General features: G+C 44.6%; 1 protein-coding gene across 1 annotated transcript in view; it reads right to left on the reverse strand.

Moving 5' to 3' along the window:
- LOC120941161 (polycystic kidney disease protein 1-like 1) overlaps nucleotides 1–25,076 on the reverse strand; it is a 249,593-nt gene that overhangs the window by 192,592 nt on the left and 31,925 nt on the right. The window contains exons 8-11 of the mRNA XM_040354447.1: nucleotides 19,642–19,950; nucleotides 9,232–9,297; nucleotides 9,007–9,156; nucleotides 3,629–3,706 (exon numbers count right to left, since the gene is read on the reverse strand). Coding sequence (XP_040210381.1) covers nucleotides 3,629–3,706; nucleotides 9,007–9,156; nucleotides 9,232–9,297; nucleotides 19,642–19,950 — 603 coding nt within the window. The remainder of the gene's footprint in view (nucleotides 1–3,628; nucleotides 3,707–9,006; nucleotides 9,157–9,231; nucleotides 9,298–19,641; nucleotides 19,951–25,076) is intronic.

Consider the following 25,076-nt stretch of genomic DNA (forward strand, 5'->3'; position numbering starts at 1 on the left):
GCATGGAGTTCTCCCTCTCAGGAATGCATGCTGAGCGACGCTGTCATTTTTTTTTATAATTATTTGTTTTCCCGGTGCGTATATTTTTTTTCACCCGTCGTAACTTTATTGTCCCGTCGCAATCCACAAAGCCGCCCTGCGTCAATTACGTTCGCGTGCTGCACGTCGGGAAAATTCCGTCACACGCATGCGCAGTACGGCCGGCGCGGGAGCGCGCCTCATTTAAATTTTAAACGCCCCCCGGAGAGGAGGACCGCCTTGCGACGGCGGCACTTAAGTTACACGGCCTGAAATTTCTAGGTAAGTGCTTTGTGGATCAGGCACTTAGGTAGAAATTTTAAGTCAGTGTAACTTAACTGCTGAAAGTTAAGTTAGGCAGCTTTTTTGGGAATCAGGCCCTATAAATGTTGCGCAAACCAACCGATAAACGATTATTGTGATTTTTTTTACCAAAAATAGGTAGAAGAATACGTATCGGCCTAAACTGAGGAAAAAAATATGTTATATATGTTTTTGGGGGATATTTATTATAGCAAAAAGTAAAAAATATTGAATTTTTTTCAAAATTGTCGCTCTATTTTTGTTTATAGCGCAAAAAATAAAAACCGCAGAGGTGATCAAATACCACCAAAAGAAAGCTCTATTTGTGGGGAAAAAAAGACGCCAATTTTGTTTGGGAGCCACGTCGCATGACCGCGCAATTGTCTGTTAAAGTGACGCAGTCCCGAACTGTAAAAACCCCTTGGGTCTTTAGGCAGCATTTTGGTCCGGGGCTTAAGTGGTTAAGCAGCAGAGTATACTGTATATACAGAAGAACATCAAAGATACTTTTCACACATCGTTCCATCAGCTGGGTTCTGGATGGTTAAAGGGAATGAGCCAAAGGCTCACATGAGCATGCCAGGAACCAAAAGTGGACAAGGGAACTCTTGGGCCGCGTACACACGGTCGGTCCAAACCGATGAAAATGGCCTGAAGTCCAGTTTCATCGGTCCAAACCGACAGTGTGTGCGGCCCATCGGTCCGTTGTCCTGCGGTCAAAAATGTTAGAACTTGCTTTAAAATCGAACCGATGGACCACTGCCCGATAGGTCCAAACCGATGGTTTGTGCACAAAAGCATCGGTTCAAAACCCGCGCATGCTCAGAATCAAGTCTAAGCATGCTTGGAAGCATTTAACTTCTTTTTTTTCAGCACGTCGTGTGTTTTACATCACCGCGTTCTGACCCGATTGGTTTTTGAACTGATGGTGTGTACGCACATCAGACCATCAGGCCACTTCAGCGGTGAACTGATGAAAACGGTCCGTCGGACCATTCTCATTGGTTTGGATCAACCGTGTGTACGCTGCCTCACTCTTCGGTATGTGCTTTTTTTTTTTTTCTTCTTTTTCTTTTCCACTTCAGACTCCAACTCTGTTAAGAGACTTACTCATGGTTTCTTAGCTCATGTTGTCTCTACTCGGTTTCACATCATCTGTGGTTATGCTTTGCCCATTTATTTATATAAAAGGGTTTCCTTATATATTTTTTTTTAGTTAAATAATATGTGTTCTCTTTTCCATTAAATCTCATGATGAGCGGTGGCTTATTAAATTTCCCTTAGAGGGCACCCCAGTGATTATCAATGTAAACCTACGATCCCGCGTTCTCTATACCAATCCATCCCCCTACCCTCCCCCCTCTCCACCCCCCTCTCCCACCTCATCTCTCCCCTTCTTCCCTAGTTGGTAGTTTTACCTTTCCCCCTGATGGAACTCTTAAATCAATACTCTTAGTTTTTCCACATAACTCCATGTTTGTTTGAATTCTTTCCACTTTTTCCATTTTTCTTTGAATCCTATCTTTTCCTCTCATGTACAGTATTTCTGCTCCTCCATCCTGTATGTTTCTTCTACCGAGTCTATCCATTCCCATATTTGTGGGCTTTCAACTTCTTGCCATTTCTTTGGGATCATCCTTTTAGCTGTGTTCAATAAATGAGGCGTCAATGATTCCTTATATTGCAGTTTTTTTTCTCTTCCCCTTTTTTTCTCTTTTCTTTTCAGGGGTTTCATAATCTGTGAGTTATCTTTTTAAAGTCTATGCTGCAAGTGTCCCGTCCATACAATACATCTATATACAAAATGCTGGAGAGGGGTTCCTCAACCTTCTACCTTCAGTATCAGCAGGCTGACGTGCAAAACACTTCTCATTTATGTTTGAATATGCGGCATTACCTTGTCTTCGTCTTTTTTGTTAAGTTTCTTCTGTACCGAGGTACTCTCATCTGTCAATACGGCTGTGTTGTCCTGTCTAGCCGTCTGTCCTCCAGAAGGGATGGCCGGCTTGTCCTGCTCCTGTCGGTGCTCGTGGCCAGACACAGGTGGGAGCCCATCGAGGTTTCAAAAAACCCGGTGGATCGCGGGGGGTGGATCTTTTGTGCAGCTCTGGAGCCTCACTCACATCCCTGGCGTTGTGCGCCGCTGTCCTTCTTTCTGCGGGTTAGCCGCCCGGGCTCCTGGGGATCGTCGGGGGGGGGAAGCAGGGAGCGGAGAGCGGGGGAATATCATCGGTGGCCGCGTAGCCTCTCACGCTACGCTGCTGCCATATTCACGGTTCTCCCAGAGCTCTCACCCGGCCTCCTTTCAGTGACGCGTTTGGGCCCCTCCCCTTCCGTGCGGGCTCACGTCCTCACGCCCATCTCGTCCGGAAGCAGATGATTCTCTGTTATGTGCTTTTAACAATGCTTTTAACAATCATTACCTTCACCCAGAACCACCCACACTTGCCTCCTGTCCAATCAGATAATGCCAAGCCATTCCTTCTCCTCTCTTTGCTTGTAGAATCACTGATTCTCATCTTATTGTCTTAGACACAAAGGAGCCAGGCCCCCCCCCCAGATGTGTGGAAACCTTAGGAAAATACTAGGTTGTTCTCCAACAGAGGGGTAACGGCATGAACCAAAATTATTCTCAGCAGCTTCTATGGGGGTAGTGCTACATAGGTTTTACATGTATATCTGCTGTCTTCACATTTATATACTGTTTAGAAAGTTCAGATCGTGTTAGGAAATCTTCTCTTCCTGGTGATGTCTGGGAATACAGCCAAGATAGCTAAAATTGCTGATTGCAGGAAAGGCACCCCCCCCTCCACATAGGCAGAGACTCTCAGGTGTTTTGTAACAGGATCAGCTCCCTGCTAATCTATTTTAGCAACCTCTTCTGACAGAAATTTCAGGCTGCTTTTATCTGATGTGTTCAAGAATTTGTCAGAAGTTATCAGGCTGATAACAGAGAAACGTTTAGGAGAGAGCTACGGGACTTAGCTCTTTGAAGAGAGCTAACAAAATAGTGCAGATATATATGCCCAGCTCAAATTTCATGAATTGTGTTTACATCCACTTTAAGTCACTAAGCGGCACGCTGAGAGGCTGAGCCAGCTGCTGGCCAGGAATCTGGGCGGAGCCTGAACTGTGGACTTTAGCTGGCTGTCAGTTAAATCTGAGTCCCAGTAGTGCAGAAGTGCACTCCTGTGACCCCCAAAAGTATGTCCAAAAGAGCTTTGGCCAAACTTATTTAATTTTCCTAAAATTATTAATGTAGAATATGTAGCAGGACTATCACTTTACACATTTTAATAGAACTTACCTAAAGTGACATCAAGCATATACATCTTGCTAGGTTTCAAAACGAATGGCTTGAATGAAACAGGGTTAGAAGAAATGCCTGATAAATAATTTAAAAAGAAAGAAACATAAATTACCACATAGTTGTTTTAGATTGAATACTGGAACACAGAAGAAGTACAGCTTGTAGTATAAAACAGAATAATAATATAGAACTGAGTGAGACGTCTTTTTAGGTGAAAAAGGAACAGCAAATGCAGGTTAACGCACAACGTAAATGTAGATTGTAACCAATCAGGTTGCAATAATCTAAAATGCTGTTCCATCTTTACCCCACAAGACCTGTGAGTGCTTCATGCTTAAATATGTGTGTGTGTACAGTATATATATATATATATATATATATATATATATATATATATATATATATATACACATACACATGAGAGCTGCTGAGTTAGGGTTCCCCACTGCTGCACAGCCAGTCACTTAGCATTTCCTTCATTCATTATTAGATGATGATAACTTAGATGGGATGAGGAACCATGGCATGCCCTACTTGTAAAATGTCCAAACTCAAACAAAGGGACAACTTTCCCCCTATTTACACGGACCTTCTTCTTCCTTCTTCCAGTACATCAATTATTCAGCAAAGGCCCATTACCGAGAGAAGCTCTCAGCCCCTTTGGAAAAGTAGCACAAATGGAGTGAACAACATAACACAGTCTTTTCTGCTTCCCTGTGGCCACTTATCCCAGTTCCACTTGATTGCAGAATGATAGCCCATCTGGCTGCCACCAGTCACACCTGGCTGCTCTTCCTCCAAGTCCTACCAACTGACTCAAACACATGAAGATTAACCAGGGCAAGGTTAGACGAAGACTTGGCACACTGCGATCTTTAAGAGAGCACTGTTACAACTGAAAGTCTCTCCCCTTGATCTACTCACTGTCTCTACTTGCTCTTTCCCACTGCCTTTCCAGCATGAATCCCTCCAACTGCCTCCTGTAGTGGTATGCTTCCAGACCAGCTATCCCAAGCTCCAGCTCGAGGCAACCCCCCCACCCAGTAAAGGGGTTCATGAAGAGCCACCAAAAAAGTATTCCTCAGCACTACTTTTCCATCTTCCACCCCTGCTGGCATAGCTCGTGTCTATTTTTTGGGTTTCCTTAATTTCCTGCCAGGCCCACTCCTGAGGATTGGCCAAGGACCCATAAATATTAAAGACAACTCCTCCTCACTCCCACCAACTAGTTCCAGTACATTCTCCAATGCTCTGGAAACAGGGGGGAGGTATCAGAGAGCTGCCAGGATGATTCATCCAGCCCTGGCCTCTAGTAACCCTGACCCAATTCAATGACTCCGGTCTAACCCAGAGCCAGCTATATTTTCCCTACACTGCCACTACTAGTAGCACACACTAGAGGGTGCCACAGACAGTATATACTGTATTTAGTATCTATTACATATATGTAGTGATGTGCTGCATTCTACTGTTAGCTGCTAATATCACAGTGTTACTTATAATAATGTATTAGCACTTTCTGTCTTTGGTAACCTGAGAGAGAGAGGAGAGCGAGGGAGAAACTGACAAGGAGAGAGAGGAGAAAGAGTGAGAGAGAGAGAGAGAGAGAGAGAGAAAGAAAAAGAGAGAGAGAGAGAGAGAGAGAGAGAGAGAGAGAGAGAGAGAGAGAGAGAGAGAGAAAAAGAGAGAGAGAGAGAGAGAGAAAGAAAAAGAGAGAGAGAGAGAGAGAGAGAGAGAGAGAGAGAAAAGAGAAAGAGAGAGAGAGAGAGAAGTTCTTCTGCTCACAGTTTTTTTGATTAAATTACTGAATAATTTCCTAGGAAGAAAATCACAGAGGCCCTGTCCCACATGGAGGCACTGCCAACTATTTAGGGAGGGTCATTTCTCATACCCCCCCCCACCCCCCAAAAAAAAGGGCTACATATAATTCAGAAACAGATCCCATCTCACGCCAAAAAAAACACACATAATGATTCCAGTAAAAGTGGAGGTTAAGGGAGCCAAAGAGATGGGATACCGCACAGCCACGCAGCGTCTCAGTATTCCAGCCCAGGGAGAGTCACAGAGGAGCTCCTCTGTGACTCTCCCTGGGCTGGAATACTGGGACGCTGCGTGGCTGTGCGGTATCCCATCTCTTTGGCTCCCTTAACCTTCAATGTTACCCAGTGTGTTGGGGGTCTCTTCTGGCTTACAGCTGATCGTCTCCAGCTGCCTCGCCATTTTTTAATTCAAATACCTGCCTTAATGCCTGCTCCCCAGCCACCCTTAACCTAGTTCTCTTACTAGCATAGAGTATTATCTGCTTTTCTTCCCCCTTGTTCGCCACGGGGGACCCTGGTCAGCGAGTTCCACTACGGTCCTCGACCCCTGACTGCCTCCTGAAGAAGCGGTCATCCGCGAAACCGGTAGAGGTCTTCCTATGACTCCATCTCACAATCCCAGATACCCCACGGTTTTCCGTTTGTAAATTCTATCGCTGTATCTTAAGTGAGAATGATGGTCTTAGCTCTGTTTTTTTATAAAAAAAAGCTGTATGTTTTTATGTATAATAAATGAATTTTTTACCATATTGATTTGTGTTATCAGTACCGAGAAAGTCCATTCATACATTTTTGCCTGGGTGATAATTGGTGTGGGTTTTGCGGTACTAGCAGCCGTTACCTCTCTATTCCCGTTCCCCCTTTTTTCTGAGGTCTACCTAGCCTCATCTACTTGCCTGTCTTCTGAGTTCTTGAAAACCTGTTAACCTTGTTACTGTCCCAGCTATGCCTGCTATGAATAGCTATGTTATTCTTTTTGGATTGCCCTTGCCCGCTTTATCTGCTGTTCTTTTGTGTTATGGACCCTGGCTTGGACTTCTGACCATGATTCTGCCTCCTGACTTCACAAGGTTCAATGCACACCCTGCAACATGAACCATGACACATATAGTATGCTACACATGCTCACCCCTAATTTCTATCCTTGATTAGGTATACAATCTTTTCATGTTTTTCCTAATACAAATGGTTATAACCACTTATACTGTAGACAAGTGGTGTGGGGAGGACCTAAAGAACAGAATAGTGGAGACTGCCTGTGTTTCATGTGGTATTGCTTGCTAGGAATTTTCTCCAAAAGCAGGGGAAGGTTGTTGGAAAAACTGTTTGCCAAATTGTTACTTTAGGTGGGCATAATTGGCCCATTGTTCTTATGCCCCGTACACACCATCACTTTATGTGATGAAAAAAAACAACGTTTTTAAAAACGTCACTTTAATTGACCGTGTGTGGGGGAAAACGTTGTTTTATGTCTTGTAAAAAACGACCAAAAAAAATTGAAGCATGCTTCAATTTTATGTGTCGTTTTTCAAAACGTCGTTTTTTACTTCACAGAAATTGACCGTGTGTAGCAAAAAACGTTGTTTAAAAAGACGTTTTTACACCCGCGCATGCCCAGAAGCTACTTATGAAGCGAGCTTCAATGGAAAAAGTGGTGAGAACGTAACCTCGCTTTGCTAGAACATTGTGAGAAAACGATGGTGTGTAGGCAACTTCGTCTTTGAAAATTGAAGTTTCAAAAACGTCATTTTTTACTTCACAGAAAATGTCGTTTTTTTTCATCACATAAAGTGATGGTGTGTACGGGGCATTACAAGTTGCTAAATTAAGCTCAGCTTCTGTTTGCCCGGTTACACACATAATAAAATTCTTGGTTGAACTCCAGCCAGGGTATCAAAAGTCGCATAAAGTGCAAATAATATAGGGATATAGGGTGTATAATGTGACAATGAGTACCGCATTCTAAAAGTATCAGAAAATCAACATTCAGCCAAGGAATTCAGTAACCCCAGGAACACACATGGCTGTAGACCACGTGCATTTGAAAATTAAACTGAGAATAATCTGCTTAATATACACTACAGGGAATATACTGACAGGCATTATTGGATGTATTGGGGTTAATTTACTAAAACTAGAGAGTGCAAAATTTGGTGCAGCTCTGCATGGTAGCCAATCAGCTTCTAACATCAGCTTGTTCAGTTAAGCTTTGAAATGCATGTGGTTAAACTGGATGGACTTGTGTCTTTTTTCAACCTGACTAACTATGTGACTATGTGACTAACTATGTGATAATGTGCTTATGAGCAAAGACCAGGCATACATCTTAAGTGAGAAATTAAAACAGATTTGCTTCATTCTTTGAAGACTTGTGCTCTCTTCATGATACAACAAGCCACAGGAGACATAGGCCCAGATTCACAAAGCACTTACGCTGACGTATAACAAGTTACGCCGAGGTAAGTGCAAATGTGCGCCGTCGTATCTGTGCGCCAGACGTATCTGTGCGCTACACCCCGCCGACGTAGCTTGCTCATGCCGGCGTAGGGTGGGCGCACATTTAGGCTGGGTGCATGGTGCCGCTCCCATTGATTAGCCATTCAAACATGCAAATGAGGGAAATACGTCGATTCACGGACCTGCGTGCGCCCAACGCAGGCTACGCAAGGTGCGTGTAAGTTGTACGTCCGGCGTAATGTTATTCCCCATAAAGGAGGTGCAACCCAGCAGAAGACATGCAAAGGTCTGCACCAGGGAACACAAGCCGGCGTATTTTACATTGGACGTGTGTCTGGCTGGGTGTAGGTTACGTTCACGCCGTACGCAGTGATCCGGCGTAGTTTAGGCAGTTGTTCCGACGTGGTTGTGAGCAGGCGCAGGGGGATGCATCCACGTCACGGCGCATGCGCAGTTCGTGATACGTATCTGTCTGGCGCTCGGCCCATCATTTGCATGGGGTCACGCCTCATTTGCATGGGTCACGCCCACTTCCACCTACGCCAGCCTGCGCCCTCGAAACCTACGCCACGCTGACGCAGCGTTGGGAGCAATAGCTTGCTGAATGCAATGCTTGCCTCTCCGCGCTACGTTGGCGCGGCGTACGGCGTCGTAATGTGAATCTGGGCCATATTTTTTATTATAAATCACAACAAACATGGAAACGTGATATAGCATTCTAATTAAAAAAAATTAGATCATTCTAATACTACATAAAATAGAATAATTTTGCATCATTATTACATTCAAGACTCGTATGCATAGCAGCAGTTTATACCATTACTATTCTTGTTTCTCTGGCACTGAATTATATGATAAGATGACAAACTGAGTAGTGCCCTCACGGGGAAATGGGGCCCTCAATGTTACCAAGCATGCATAAATATCTGGATATATGGTAAAGAGAAATATCATATATATATATTTTTTTTTTTACAGTGCTACGTTACATGCTTCAGTCTGCAGCATGTGCCATGATGAACGTTAGCTAAGATTTAAAGTAGATATATTTGTTATATATTATTATATTCTCTGTGTTTAGATTTGTTTTAGACATACCTGAAGTACAATAACTGTTGAATACATCAATACTAATGGGAAGTTTTAACCACTGTATCATAGGTAAAATCGGAGGTGCTGTATTTGGCAGATCAACAAGGTTATACCCAGAATCTTCCGTAGGAAAATCCACTTCAAGATCTATTTCACCTTAAAAAAGATAAAAAATGTATGATTACTGCATATAATTGCATTATTTTAAATACATGTATATTTTCAACTTACCTTCAGTCCTTGTTCCAGAGCCTCCAATACCTTCTTTAATATCATTAAATAAATGTGTGTCAAAATCTGCCAAAAATAGAAAGGTTATAATTTACTTTTCATATCATATTGTATAAAGTCTGTCCGGTACATAAAGCTCAGTCTAGCTATATTTGAAAGACAATCATTCAATGACTACTGTCGTTGCAACATAGATAATATTAGGAATCGGCTAAGCTATATACCGTAAATATTGTAAGGGGGACAGATTAAACTGGAAGTGGTAATCATAAACTTAATCAGAGTTGCACTAATGCGATTTAACTGCATGCACCAAATCAAAGAGTGATCCGATACAGTCCACAGGTAATATAGTGATGTGTTCTTAGTCCATATCACCACCATCTACCATCTTGAAGTGAGTACCGTATTTTCCAGCGTATAAGACAACCCCCTAATTTTCCAGGAAAAATGTTGGTTTTGGGATATACTCACTGTATAAGACTACCCCCTTCTAGTCTTTCCGGAAGCTGAGGGGTAGCCAGAACCGCTGACAGAAACAGGCTTTTTCAAATCTCACTGTGCCATTACATTACATTCCTCACTGTGCCATTACATTACATGCCCCGACTGTGCCATCACTTGCCCCGACTGTGCCATTACTTGCCCCCAGTGTGCCATCACTTGCCCCCATTGTGCCATCACTTGCCCCTCACTGTGCCATCACTTGCCCCTCACTGTGTCATCACTTGCCCCCTCACTGTGCCATCACTTGCCCCCATTGTGCCATCACTTGCCCCTCACTGTGCCATCACTTGCCCCTCACTGTGCCATCACTTGCCCCTCACTGTGCCTGAGCTTGCCCCCTCTCTGTGCCTGAGCTTGCCCCCTCTCTGTGCCTGAGCTTGCCCCCTCTCTGTGCCTGAGCTTGCCCCCACTGTGCCTGAACTTGCCCCCCAGTGCAATCACTGCAAACATTGCCATCACTCACTTTTTTTCTGGATAGACTTCAGGCGGTGCGGTGACAGTCTCCGTGCTGCACCCGTCAATGATTTAAAAGACGCGCCTTCTCCTCAGACTGTCCTGTGCTAGGCGGAACACAAAATTTCCCAGCAGCGCCTCTGTTCTGTGTTCCGCCTATCACGGACGTCTTCTCATCTCGTCCGAGGATGAGAAAGCATCTGTGATAGGAGGAACACAGAACAGAGGCGCTGCTGGGAAGATTTGTGTTCCTCCTATCACAGAACACTCTGAGGAGAAGGAGCGTCTTTTAAATCATTGACGCTCTCGCAGCACGGAGACCGTACCCGGCGTATAAGACGACCCCCGACTTTGGATGCATTTTTTTGCATCCAGAAAGTCGTCTTATACGCCGGAAAATACGGTAATCCTTTAAAAGAGCATGTAAACTGGTCATACAGTTGATATATATGATCATAAGTAGTACCCAAAATATAGAAGGCTCCACATAGCATAAAATCCTTAAAAAGCTTTATTTACCAAACCATAAAAATGCACTTACAAGAAAATCCAATAATTGCGTTAGGAACAATTATGCTGGCTGGCAAATTTAGCAACACCCATCTGCCTGGGATGGAGTGTTGCGGTGGAGTCAGCACGTCGCTTCACCCTACGCATTTCACCATACGTTGACATTTTATGACATTAATTACACACTTCAAGGTGGTGGACGGTGGTGATATGGACTAAGAACACTTATCACTATATTACCTGTGGACTGTATCAGATCACTCTTTGATTTGGTGTATGCAGTTAAATCGCATTGGCGCAACTCTGATAAGGTTTATGATTTCTGGACTGTGTTTATATCTCATGGGAGAGTTGCTGCTTTATAATGTTTACTGGATCCAGTTTTTGGCACAGTATTTTTAAAAAAAAATTGTATATGTGTTAGCGGTAACCAGGAACAAGACAGGGATGCCCAGGAACAGTCCAAGCAGTTATGTCCTGCACATTTATTCACCAAGGCACTAAACAAACACAGTTCAATGAATAAAGTCCAAATCTCAAACGTATGTCAGTTCCTGGCTTCCCTAAGGTTTAACACACACCGTAAACATTGTTAATCACACATTTAAACCTTTGATCGCCCCTAGATGTTAACCCCTTCCCAGCCAGTGTCATTACTACAGAGTATTAGCAGAGTATTAGCACTCATTATTGATGTCAGTGTCAGTTAGTCAGCATCATATTTCCCACCATACTATAACAGTCCCATTAAAAGTCACTGATCACCACCATCACTAGTATATATAAAAAAATAATAATCCAGTATCTATACCAGACACTATAACATTAACACAAACCAAATAATCTACACATATTAGGATTTGTAGCATAATACATTTTGGCCTAAATTCATAAAAATCTGATTTTTTATAATTGTTTATTGGAAATGTTTTATAGCAGAGAAAAAAAAAAAAAAATATATATATATATATATATATATATATATATATATATATATTTTTTTTTTAATTTTCCATCTTTTTTCATTTATATCGCAAAAAAACAACCAAAAAACAAAACAAAACAATGGTGGTCAAATACCACCAAGAGAAAGCTCTATTTGTGTGAATAAAATTATACAAACTACATTTGCATACAGTGTTGCATGACTGTGCAATTGCCAGTTAAAGTAGCACAGTGCCGAATAGCAAAGATGCTAATCATGAAAGGGAAAAAATCTTATGGAGATCAAGTGGATATTTGCCCAAATTTTTTATAAATACAGTCATTTATTGAAATGTGACGTGTTTCTTGCATGAAGGGATGATAATCAATGCTTTAACTATTTTAACAATTAATGACTTTTTGGATACCCCTTTTTTATTCCCTACCAAATAATGTTTTTTTTTTTGTTATGTCAAAATTAATGGAACATAACATAATTTGTATGTGAATATATATATATATATATATATATATATATATATATATATATATATATATATATATATATATATATATACTGTATATATACACACACACACACAGTATCTCACAAAAGTGAGTACACCCCTAAATATTTTATTATATCTTTTCATGTGACAACACTGAAAAAATTTCACTTTTCTACAAATTAGCTGACCTCTCAAAAGTACTCAAAAACACACAGCCATTAATGTCTAAACCGTTGGTGAGTACACCCCTAAGTGAAAATTTCCAAATTGGGTCCAAAGTGTCAATATTTTGTGTGCCCGCCATTATTTTCCAGCACTGGCCAGTCCATCACCTTTACCCTCAGCTTCTTTAGCAAGGCAGTTGTCATCTTGGAGGTGTGCCTGGGGTCATTATCACGTTGGAATACTGCCCTGCGGCCCAGTCTCCGAAGGGAGGGGATCATACTCTGCTTCAGTATGTCACAGTACATGTTGGCATTTATGGTTCCCTCAATGAATTGTAGCTCCCCAGTGCCGACAGCCCTAGACCATGACACTCCCACCACCATTATTGACTGTAGGCAAGACACACTTGTCTTTGTACTCCTCACCTGGTTGCTGCCACACATGCTTGACACCATCTGAACCAAATACGTTTATCTTGGTCTCATCAGACCACAGGACATGGTTACAGTAATCCATGTCCTTAGTCTTCTTGTCTTCAGCAAACTGTTTTCAGGCTTTCTTATGCATCATCTATAGAAGAGGCTTCCTTTTGGGACAAGAGCCATGCAGACCAATTTGATGCAGTGTGCGGCGTATGGTCTGAGCACTGACAAGCTGACCCCTAATCCCTTCAACCTCTGCAGCAATGCTGGCATCACTCATACGTCTATTTCCCCCAAAAAAACTCTGGATATGACGCTAAGCACGTGCACTCAACTGCTTTGGTCGACCATTGCGTGGCCTGTTCTGAGTGGAACCGGTCCTGTTAAACCACTTTATGGTCTTGGCCACCGTGCTGCAGCTCAGTTTCAGCTCAGAGAGTTCTTTGCCATGAGGTGCCAGGTTGAACTTCTATTAACCAGTATGGCCCCGTACACACGGCCGAGGAACTCGACGTGCCAAACACATCGAGTTCCTCGGCCAGTTCAGTCCTGGAGCCGCCGAGGACCTCGGCGGGCCGAGTTCTCCCATAGAACAACGAGGAAATAGAGAACATGTTCTCTATTTCCTCGCCGAGGTCCTCGTCGGCTTCCTCGGCCGAAAGTGTACACACGGCCGGGTTTCTCGGCAGAATTCAGCCAGAAACTTGGTCGGAAGCTGAATTCTGCCGAGGAAACTGGTCGTGTGTACGGGGCCTATGAGAGAGAGAGAGAGCGATAACACCAAATTTAACACACCTGACCCCCATTCACCCCACATGACACCAGGAAGGGAAAATTGCTAATTGGGCCCAATTTGGACATTTGCACTTAAGGGTGTACTCACTTTTGTTGCCAGCGGTTTAGACATTAATGGCTGTGTGTTGGCGTTATTTTGAGGGTACAGCAAATGTACACTGTTATACAAGCTGTAAACTCTTTACATTGTATCAAAGTATCATTTCTTCAGTGTTGTTACATGAAAAGAGAGAATAAAATATTCACAAAAAAGTGAGGGGTGTACTCACTTTTGTAAAAATAATGTGTGTGTGTGTGTGTATATATCTTAAATAGTAAAACAGTATCTATGAATTAAGAGGGCAATGCTAACAATCATTTTCCTGTCATCAATTTATAGATCACTTCCCATTCACAGAAGTGAAGGGCAGATGGCGAGAGGGCGGGGGGATCGCAGTGGCAACATTTGATGGGCACAGTGGCATTTAATGGGCAAAGTGTCAGCAATTGATGGGGCACAGTGGCTGTGTTTGATGGGGCACAGTGGCTGCTTTTGATGGGGCACAGTGGCTGCTTTTGATGGGGCACAGTGGTTGCATTTAATGGGCAAAGTGGCTGCGTTTAATGGGCAAATTGGCTGTGTTTGATAGCACAGTGGCTGCATTTGATGGGGCACAGTGATTGAATTTGATGGGCACAGTGGCTGCAATTGATGGGCACAGTGGCTGCAAATAATGGGCACAGTGGCTGCAAATAATGGGCACAGTGGCTGTATTTGATGGGCACAGTGGCTGCGTTTCATGGGCAAAGTGGCTGCGTTTCATGTGCAAAGTGGCTGCGTTTCATGTGCAAAGTGGCTGCGTTTCATGTGCAAAGTGGCTGCGTTTCATGGGCACAGTGGCTGCAATTTACGTTTTGTTTTTCGGAATTTTCAGTTTGTTTGCTCCCCCTTCCCCCAAAAAAATTTGCACCAGTCGCCACTGCATCAGACTATTACTAACTGGACAAGACACATGAACAGAGACCAGGAACATGTCTTTGAGGACTCCACTCTTTTAGAACAATCACAGCTGATGCCCTTAGCATTATTGTTTTGTGTTGTGGAATGTAATTTGCCAAGTAGACAATTGGTTAAGGTAAAAATGTGTTTTGAACATGTTTTATTGACATAAAAATAATATACTGTAAATACAATACAATGGTACATATCATGTATGGAGTAATAACACATAATATAAATGCGCACATGGCAAGACTGTCATATAATTGAACATATGTTGGCTTGGCAGCACTAAAACATATTTTGGAATAAAAAACAATATAATATTGTAAGAATGAATAAATGTTGTATCTAGATGAAATAAACAGTGCAAGTTTGGGAGATATTCACAGTACCTACAGTTAAGCCTCATTACAGGCTTACCTGTAGTTAAAGATGAAAAAGAGGGTTTACTACCACTGTAAGGTGGCATACATGGATCAAAATTTGACCGGTTTTGCATGGGGCTGGACGAATTTCAATCCATGTATGGCCACTGTGACGGTATCGGTATGATATCCCCGTCAACGTTCCCTTCTTCCCATAACGAAAATCACCCCAATATTCCACGAGGAGGGATATCCCTGGAATCGCCCAGAAAGCCACACATGAGACAAGCTTACTGCTTGAACAAGACAGACTTTAATGGTTTTTCTTCTCAGCTTTTTATACAGTCCAAGACATTGAAGCAACAATGAAATCTCCACCCCCCCTAATCACACACTAAGGCTAATTACTAAAACATTCTAGACAGGTCGGCACCGACCGACAATTATCATGTCTAATCACTGCACATTCCTTACACAACAAACCACCTTCACACACTTGAGTTTCCTAAGCAGACGTTTCGTCTGCTTCCAGTTTGACACCTATTAACACCTCTGAGAATCACTAGGTTGTAGACAGCGTTGTCACACAATTAAAGGCCTTTCAAAAGCTAGCCTTATTTAACATATGAACAGTCTTTACAGAGAGAGATGAATCACACATGAAACACCTGTTACCTGTAACCCACAGCATTAAGTTAGCAGGGAGAGCATTAGACTGAAGCATATAGGCAATTGCATCACAATGGCCCCCCTTTTCTCCCTGCTCCGGCAAACCCGGTTGGACCTTCCCTGGTCCAGTAGGGTTGACGGGTTCAGAGCTTTTAGTCCGAGGTTAACTCCGTTTGGCGTGACTGACCTCCCTTGGCAACTGCTTCAGACTCAGGTATGCCACCGGGTCTTCAGATCACACGCCGGTCAGTCCCCAAGTCTTTGTGCGATCTGCAAAGTCACCAGAAGTCAGTGTGAAGACGGTGAATGGGTCTGTGCGCCGCCATCTAGGTGTCCCGCTATGGGAGGGGCAGGTTATGGCTCTGAAGTGACAGTCACAGGAGATTCATAAAAAGAAAAAGTTATATTTGTTGAAATGCTGTAGCACTGGTGCTCAGAGTCCGGGGGGGGGGGATCAGTGCCCCATAGGGTCAGCCACCCTCTGCTCCCTCCGCAGCCGCCGGTTCTCCTCTTTGAGCTTCTCCAGCTCCATCTCCAGTTCATGGAGCCTGGGGGGGTCAGCCTGCTGTGACCTCAGGTGGTTGTTTTCCTCCTCCATGCGGCTTATGCACTCCTCCAGCTCCATGTACTCACGGATCAGCTCCTGCTTGCTCATGTCCTGCAGGCTCTCCACGTGGTCCTTCATCATCAGGAACTGGGTGGTGGTGTAAGGGGCCACCGGTGGGCCCTTGGCGAACATCTCGGCCCGCATCTGGGACGCCCGCTGCGACTCCCTCTCCTCCAGTCGCTTCTTCTCCTCCCAGGTCAGCTTGTTATACGGCTTCCAGGACCTCTTCTTCTTGAAGGGTGGCCGGCGGTGCCTCTTTCTGCCCAGCTCCCTCCAGGGCCCCTCCGGCTCAGGGCTGGAGCCCATGACCAGCTGACAATGGTGTTCCCTGTTGTCCGTAATAACAGATTGTACCATGAGGGCTTCGTAAGGGGTGCCCAATGGTTCTTCCTGACCCAGCTCCTGGGGATCCCAAGCCGAGTCTACACAATGGGCTGCTGCTGGTGGGCGGTACCCAGGTTGAGACCAATTTGACCTGGTGTTGTCATTCATGGGGCAATTCTGCTTGAAGTGACCCAACTGTTTGCACCGGAAGCAGCGTTGTTCGTTGCCCTCCTGGCGTGGATAGCGAGGGCTAGATGTCACCGGTCTGTTAGGAGGTTGGTATCTAGCGGTTGGTGGGTGTGAGGGCACCGTTTGTGGTGGAGGTTGTTCCTGTGGTGTGACCTGGTTCGTCTTGCGAGTATCTGCATATTCATCCGCCAACTTAGCGGCCTCTGGTAGAGTCATGGGCCTGCGATCTCTCACCCAGTCTTTGACGTCCGTCTGGATGTGATTGTAAAATTGCTCCAGGAGCATTAGTTGCAAAATGTCCTCTGCGGTGGTGGCCTGGCTGCTGTTAGCCCAGTTAGAGGCCGACCGGGACAACTGGCATGCCCATTCCGCATAAGAGTCTTTCGTGGTTTTGCGTGAGTCCCTGAACTTCTGTCGGTGGGACTCTGGGGTTACTGCATAACGAGCCAGGAGCGCTTCTTTAACCCGGGCGTAGCTATGGATATCCTGATCTGGCACGGTACGGAAAGCATCAGAAGCTTTGCCTGACAGTTTGCCTGACAATATTGCAACCCACTCTCCTCTAGCTATTCGGTGCAGGTTACATTGTCGCTCAAAATCCGCCAGGAAGTTATCAATCTCACAGTCCTTTTCATCAAAAGCTTTAAAAGCGCTAAACGGAATCTTCCTTGCGTCTGCTGTGCTGTACTCACTGTTTGGAGAATGTGCGGCTGCTTGTTGGACTGCTGCCAGTTTTAACTGTAGCTCTGCGTCTCTTATTTGTTTATCCTTCTGTAGTTCTGCGTTTACTAACAGGTCCATCACTTTCAGCACCACATCCGCCGTTGGGTTCGGGCCGAACCACGCTAGCTTCTCTCTCATTAGCTTGTTGGCTGGCGATTCCTCCTCCTGAATCACTGGTGTCTCCATCTCTTGTACTGCTGGCGTTGCTGCAATCCTTCCACGAACTTCCAGTAGTTCTTCCAGTGTCTGCTTGGAATCCGGGTGTGAAGGGGAATAGAAGGGAAAATCCCACTGCTACCAACCAATTGTGACGGTATCGGTATGATATCCCCGTCAACGTTCCCTTCTTCCCATAACGAAAATCACCCCAATATTCCACGAGGAGGGATATCCCTGGAATCGCCCAGAAAGCCACACATGAGACAAGCTTACTGCTTGAACAAGACAGACTTTAATGGTTTTTCTTCTCAGCTTTTTATGCAGTCCAAGACATTGAAGCAACAATGAAATCTCCACCCCCCCTAATCACACACTAAGGCTAATTACTAAAACATTCTAGACAGGTCGGCACCGACCGACAATTATCATGTCTAATCACTGCACATTCCTTACACAACAAACCACCTTCACACACTTGAGTTTCCTAAGCAGACGTTTCGTCTGCTTCCAGTTTGACACCTATTAACACCTCTGAGAATCACTAGGTTGTAGACAGCGTTGTCACACAATTAAAGGCCTTTCAAAAGCTAGCCTTATTTAACATATGAACAGTCTTTACAGAGAGAGATGAATCACACATGAAACACCTGTTACCTGTAACCCACAGCATTAAGTTAGCAGGGAGAGCATTAGACTGAAGCATATAGGCAATTGCATCACAGCCACTGTGGTTGGAATCTACTGATTCACTTCTGTTCAATCACTGTTCAATTTGGAAAAAAAATGCTTGTTCAGCACTGCAGGCAACAGACTGCAGCACTGATCTATGTGTTCTGATGGCAGGAAAGTCTCCCTGTTGTCAGACTACGACACAGTGGGTAGGATTAGGTCAGTTTTTTTGTTTCAACTCGCTGGTTATATGAAAAAAGCTGACTCACGTATGGCCAGCCTTACTTTAAAAGCCAATTATAAATTGATGTGCTTCCCATTTTTGTTTATCTTGTTGGAATTGGTGTGGGGCCCTTTTAGATATCTTAAGCTGCCATTTTGCTTTGCTGGGCTTCTGATCCGTGGCTGGGCACTTAAAGAGGACGTACAGGTACGTGATTGTGCCCAGCCGTGCCATTCTGCCGACGTATATCGGCGTTAGGCGGTCCTTAAGTGGTTAATGACCAGGCCATTTTTTGCCATAAGGCACTGCTAGCTACCATAACCCTGGAATCCTGGCTACCTACCTCCCATTTGGATATCTTTGACCCTTGAAGCTCAATCATTTTTTTTGGGGGGGGGGCCTATCTGAAGGTAAGAGCCTTGGAGCTGCAGCTTCAATATCCCCTATGTTAACCTGGCCCTGATCTGGCTCTTGGGGCACCATTCCCCCTACTGACATCCAACAATGAGGCACTATTCCTCTCATTAAAATCAATGATGGGGCACTGATGCACTGATACCCAGACATCTTTACTCCCACTGGCCACAGCCCAGCCACCCTGATGCCAGAAGTATAGTAAACCGTCCTTTTGCTTAGAAAGTTTGGGGACCTCTGGACTAGCATAATTTTGATTTTTTTTTTCTGTTTAGCTGGTAAGTATGTTTGGAAACATGTTTTTTTGTGCTTGGCAAAGCCTTTCTGTATGCATCGTACTTTAAAAGCTAGTTATAAATTGGGGTACTTGCCATTTTTGTTTATTTTCCTCTCCCAAGATGACCAGTATTACTGGCCCAATTTTCCCTATTACATCCTGCTTCTCCATTGCTGGCTTTGAAGTCAAAGGAACATAATAGTTAAATCCAAGTAAATTGAGTCCCTTTCTAATCTAGCATAACACTGTTTTCTGAATATAATTTTCTGTTTAGCTCCAGGTACATTGAAAAACAATGTATGTTCTTTCCAAAATTGTGCACATAATGTGGGGAATAGAGTTTACAATCCATCTGTAAATTTCCCTAAAGAAGGGTTCTCTTGTCCCCAAATACCTCAGGGTTTTGTGAATTTTTGTATGCCATTAAATGTCATCTTATACTTCTCTAAAGAAAATGCACATCTCTAGGTAGTGTGAAAATTACATAACAAACCTGTAGATATAGTAAACTAGTGAGTGCTTACCCATAGAATCTCCTTCTCTCAATCCATCCACTCCTTCTTCTATCAGATTCAAGTTCAATTCAGGTGATTCAAACAAGTATACATCAGTTGTTGATTCTGTATTCTCACTGTTATTATGAATTACTTCTGGTACCTCAATTAATTTAGATAGATCTTCAGTGTATTCATGTTCCATAGAGATTGGAGTAGGCTGAATTTGATTTGATGCAATTTGCATATTAGAGATGTCAAAAGATGTTTCATTGGCAGAATGAATTGCAACCAATGAACTTGGAGCTCCCATGCTTTCTTTTATTCTGCAAAATGGAACTGTAAAGTACAATGATAAATTGATTAACATTTCTACTCATTTTATGAATAGCCTGTGTTCCTACTAAACGACTAAAATAAACTACTATCCCTTTATTTAGGTGATGATAGCATGTGTAACCATGTCCAACAGCAATTCTTATTCCGCTGTTTATGTAGAGAGATTACAGGCCCATGCTACTACAATCATTTTCAATTTTCCTGTTTTCCCGAAATTGGAATGCATTTTATTTTCAAAAAATGTTTTAACTTGTTGATTTTTTAAGGGATGCCATATGCAGATTAGAGGCCACATGTCATATGCAGATTCAAAGTCACATCTGTGTTTGAGCTTTGTAATGCACATCCTAAAGCACTATAGAGGTGCATTTTCTATTGAATTCTACATATGAATTAAACAGAAAATGCAATCAAACAATACATTTATTCATTGTTTTTACTCACTGATACTTGCAGACTATCTGCAAGTGTCATTTTACACAGGAGCTGCTGCATTTTGACAGCCACTCCTGCTGTGTAATTCAAAGCAATTACCAGTAATAACGAAGGGGAGAGCAAAAAGTGGCAAGGGGAGGTGCTAGATGTAAAAGTTTTGTAGGATGTATTTTATCTTTAAAATCCTATAGTGGTTAAAGTGATGTGTGGTTCTATGGGACAAAAGTTATTGTCCTAAAAAGGGTTTGGGGACCCTGGTCCTGCCCCAGGGGACATGTATCAATGGAAAAAAAAGTTTTAAAAAACTACCGATTTTTCGGGAGCTGTGATTTTAATGATGCTTAAAGTGAAAAAATAAAAGTGAAATATTCCCTTAAATATCGTACCTGAGGAGTATACTATAGTATGCCAGTAAAGTGGCACGCGTTTCTCGTGTTTAGAACAGTTTCTGCACAAAATGACATTTCTAAAGGAATAAAAGTCATTTAAAACTGCTTGCGGCTGTAATGTAATGTCGGGTCCCGGCAATGGATGAAAATGACTGAGAAAAATGGCATGAGTAACCCTTTGGGTCTTGTATGGATATAAGGAGAACCCCACACCCAAATGAAAAAAAGAAAGGCATGGGGCGTCCAGGCCCTATATACTCTGAACAGCAGTATACAGGCGGTCCAAACAAGACAGGGACTGTAGGTTTGTTCTTAAGTTGAATCTGTTTGTAATTTTGAACAGGTACATTTTGTAATTGTAGCTCCAGCCCAAAAATCTATTTTAAAGCTTTTTGGATAACATATGGAAGGGTTATCATCACCCCTGTAACATTTGTTTGGCTGTCTGTGCCCCTGTTCAGAAGATTTCCCCTCACTTTCTGTCCCAATGACAATTGGATTTTGAGAATTTTAGGGAAACAAGGATTGGTGATAAAGCATCAGTGGAGACACCTTTTTCCCATATTAACTCTAAGGCCCCGTACACACGACCAAACATGTATGCTGAAACTGGTCCGCGGGCCAGTTTCAGCATACATGTTCGGTCGTGTGTAGGCGCGAGCGGGCCGAATTCCTGCAAACATTTGCCCGCCGGGCCTTTTCCCAGCGGGCAAATATTCCTGGACGTGTTTTAAAACCGTCCGCTGGAATCCTGCCCGCTCGGACATGTACGGTCGTCAGTACAGACCTACCGTACATGTCCGAGCGCCCGCCGTCCCTCGCATGCGTCGAATGACTTCGACGCATGCGTGGAAGCCTTTAAATGGCAGGCCCGCCCACATCGCCGCGTCATCGTCGCGTCATCGTCGCGGCGACGACGCGGACACGCCCCGCGTAGTGTTTACGCGCGGACTTCTGTATGATGGTTAGTACAACCATCGTACAGAAGCCCTCTGGCAGGCATGTACGGTGAAAACGGTCCGACGGACCGGTTTCACCGTACATGTTTGCTCGTGAGTACCCGGCCTTACAGTAGACAATTTCCCTTCCCAGGGGTAGATTTCCTCTCACTTCCTGTGGTCTCCATCCGTTTGTAAGTAGGAGTCGTTTGTAAGTTGGATGTTTGAAAGTAGGGGACCGCCTGTATATACTATACGACCTGCCCTGTATACTCTGCAGAAATTTGGGCCTTAGGTGTTGGTGGTACAAGAATACTCTAAGCCCTCACAGTTAATCTTGGTGGGCGCTGGAACCGGCCCTGCTGTGAAATATTATATCAAGAATTGTAATTACATGCCCCTGTTGAACAGGGGTAGAAAAATTGGGCCTTCGGTGGTGGTTCCACAACACTGTAAGCCCTGACAGTTACTCTTGGTGGGCCCAGGAACGAGTCCTGCTGTGAAATATTAGATAAAAAAATTGAATTACAAGCCCCTGGGGCAGAAAAATTGGGCTTTAGGCACTAGTGCTGGTGCCACAACACTGCAACCTCTCACAGATACTCTAGTTGAGTGCAGGAACGAGCCCTGCTGTGAAATATTACAGCAAAAATTGTAATTACACGCCCCTGTTAAACAGGGGCAGAAAAATTGGTCCAGCCACTGGTGGTGGTGCCCAGAACCAAAAATGTTCTTAGAAGCTATCAACATGAACATTAAGGTGGAATAGGATAGTCACTCAGCATCAGCATAGGCAGTCTTCAGGGGATCTCCCATTCATAAAGAAATTAATCGGTTACATCAGCATCAGGTGCTTGGTAGCTGGTGATCCAAGACTGATTCATTTTTATGAAGGTGAGCCGATCAACCGAGTCTGTGGACAGGCGCACACTGTGATCGGTTACAAAGCCTCCAGCAGCACTAAATGTGCGTTCCAAAAGAACGCTGGATGCAGGACAGGCCAGTAGCTCAATTGCATACTGTGCAAGCTCTGGCCAGTGATCCATCCTCAAGACCCAGTAACCCAGTGGATTTTCGGTTGGAAAGGTCTCCAAGTCTGATCTTGCCCCTAGGTATTCCTGCACCATGTAAATCAGACACTGGCGATGGTTGCTGGAACCGATCAGACCTTGGGGCTGCCGACCAAAAAATTGTCTGAATGCATCGATCAGATGGCCACCTTCTCCACCGCTCCTTTTGTGACTGACTGAAGCCTCAGCAACACGTTGTCCAGGAGGACCAGGAAATTGTAACCTCCCAGGCTCTGGAAATGCCTTGTAGAAACCTTTCTGCAAGGCCTCCCGAAGATGTTTCATGCTCTGCTCCCTCTGCGAAGGCTGGATAAGTTCTGCAACCTTACCTTTGTAACGTGGATCAAGAAGGGTTGCCAGTCAGTAATGATCCCTCTCCTTGATACCACAAATCCAAGGGTTCTTTCGCAGGCTTTGCAGGATTAGGGAGGCCATGCAGCGTAGGTTTGCTGAGGCATTCGGTCCGGAGTCCTCTGGGTCACCAAGGACGACATGATACACAGCCACCTTCTCCCAGCCACGTACAAGTCCATGGGTTTCTGAGGACTGAAAATTATCCCTTGAAGACTGCTGCTGATGCTGAGTGCTAGGCTCCACCTCCATGCTGACACAATCCTCATCCTTCTCCTCCTCCTCTTCCTGTGAGATCGGCGGGCCTGCAGGAATACTGGGCCAGATTCTGGTAGATCCTGCGGCGGCGTCGCGTAAGCTATTTACACTACGCCGCCCCAACTTACAGGAGCAAGTGCTGTATTTCCCAAACACTTGCTCCGTAATTTGCGGCGGCGTAGTGTAATTGGCCTGGCGTATCCCCGCGTAATTCCAAGGGGGCGGCTTGTATATAAATTAAGCGCGCCCCCGTGCCGATCTAACTGCGCATGCGCCGGTCTTAAAATAGCCCAGTGCGCATGCTCCCGTTCTCGACGGAAAACGTCAATGACGCCGACGTGTGCGTCATTGACGTAAAGTCGTATTCAAGAACGACTTAGGAAAATGACGTACCCGACGGGAAAAGACGACGCAGACCCGACGCCATACTTAACATGGCATACGGCGGACTGGCGTAAGGTTACCCCTCGTATAGCAGGGGTAACCTTGCACTTACGCAAACGACGTAAGCGACGGTTACGCGACGCGAATTCGTTCGGGAATCGGCGTATCAGGCTCATTTGCATAAACAAATGAGACCTGAACGTAAACGCCACCTAGCGGCCGGCGTTGCATTACATCCAAAATCCGACGGTGTAAGTGCCTTACACCTGTCGGATCTTGGCAGTATCTATGCGAAAATGATTCTAAGAATCACTCGCATAGATACAAGGGCTCAGAAACAGAGATACGACGGTGTTTCCTGAGTTACACCGTCGTAACTCTTCTGAGAATCTGGCCCATTGTTTGGATAAAGGGGGTCTTGAGAGGTAAGGAAGTCCTCCTCTTCCTCCCTCTGTTCTGCCTCAAGTGCCCTGTCTATTATTCCACACAGTGTGTGCTCCAACAGGTAGACAAGGGGGACAGTATCACTGATTGAAGGAACTGTCACTGCTCACCATCCCCGTGGCCTCCTCAAATGGTGACAGGACAGTGCATGCATCCTTGATCATGAGCCATTGGCGTGGCAAAAAAAAGCCAAGCTCCCCTTACCCTGTCCTGGTGCCATACTCGCACAGGTACTCATTGATGGCCCTCTGCTGCATGTGCAGCCGCTGCAGCATTGCCAACATTGAGTTCCACCTGGTGGGCATGCCACAGATGATGCGGTTTTTGGGCAGGTTGCATTCCTTTTGGAGGTCAGCCAGCCGAGCACTGGCATTATATGACCAGCGGAAATGCCCACATAGTTTCCTGGCCTGCTTCAGGAGATCCTGTAAGCCCGGGTGCCTGCACAAGAACTGCTGCACCACCAAATTAAGGACGTGAGCCAAACAGGGCACATGGGTCAAGTGTGCCTGTCGGAGGGCAGAGAGGAGGTTGGTGCCATTGTCGCAAACAACCATTCCTGGCTGAAGCTGGCATGGCGTCAACCACCTCTGAGCCTGCCCCTGCAGAGCTGACAGAATCTCTGCCTCAGTGTGACTCCTGTCCCCTAAGCAGACCAACTCAAGCACTGCATAGCATCTTTTTGCCTGAGTGCTTGCGTAGCCCCTAGAACGCCTACGGAGCACCGCTGGTTCCGAGGACAAATCTGCACAGGAAGAGGCCAGAGAGGAAGAGGAGGAGGGGGTGGAGGAGAGAGGTGTGGCAGAATCACCACTACCAGCATTTTGAAGGAGTGGTGGTGGAAAAAGCTCCAACAA

The sequence above is a fragment of the Rana temporaria genome, chromosome 5 (assembly GCF_905171775.1).
Source record: "Rana temporaria chromosome 5, aRanTem1.1, whole genome shotgun sequence".
Lineage (NCBI taxonomy): Eukaryota > Metazoa > Chordata > Amphibia > Anura > Ranidae > Rana > Rana temporaria.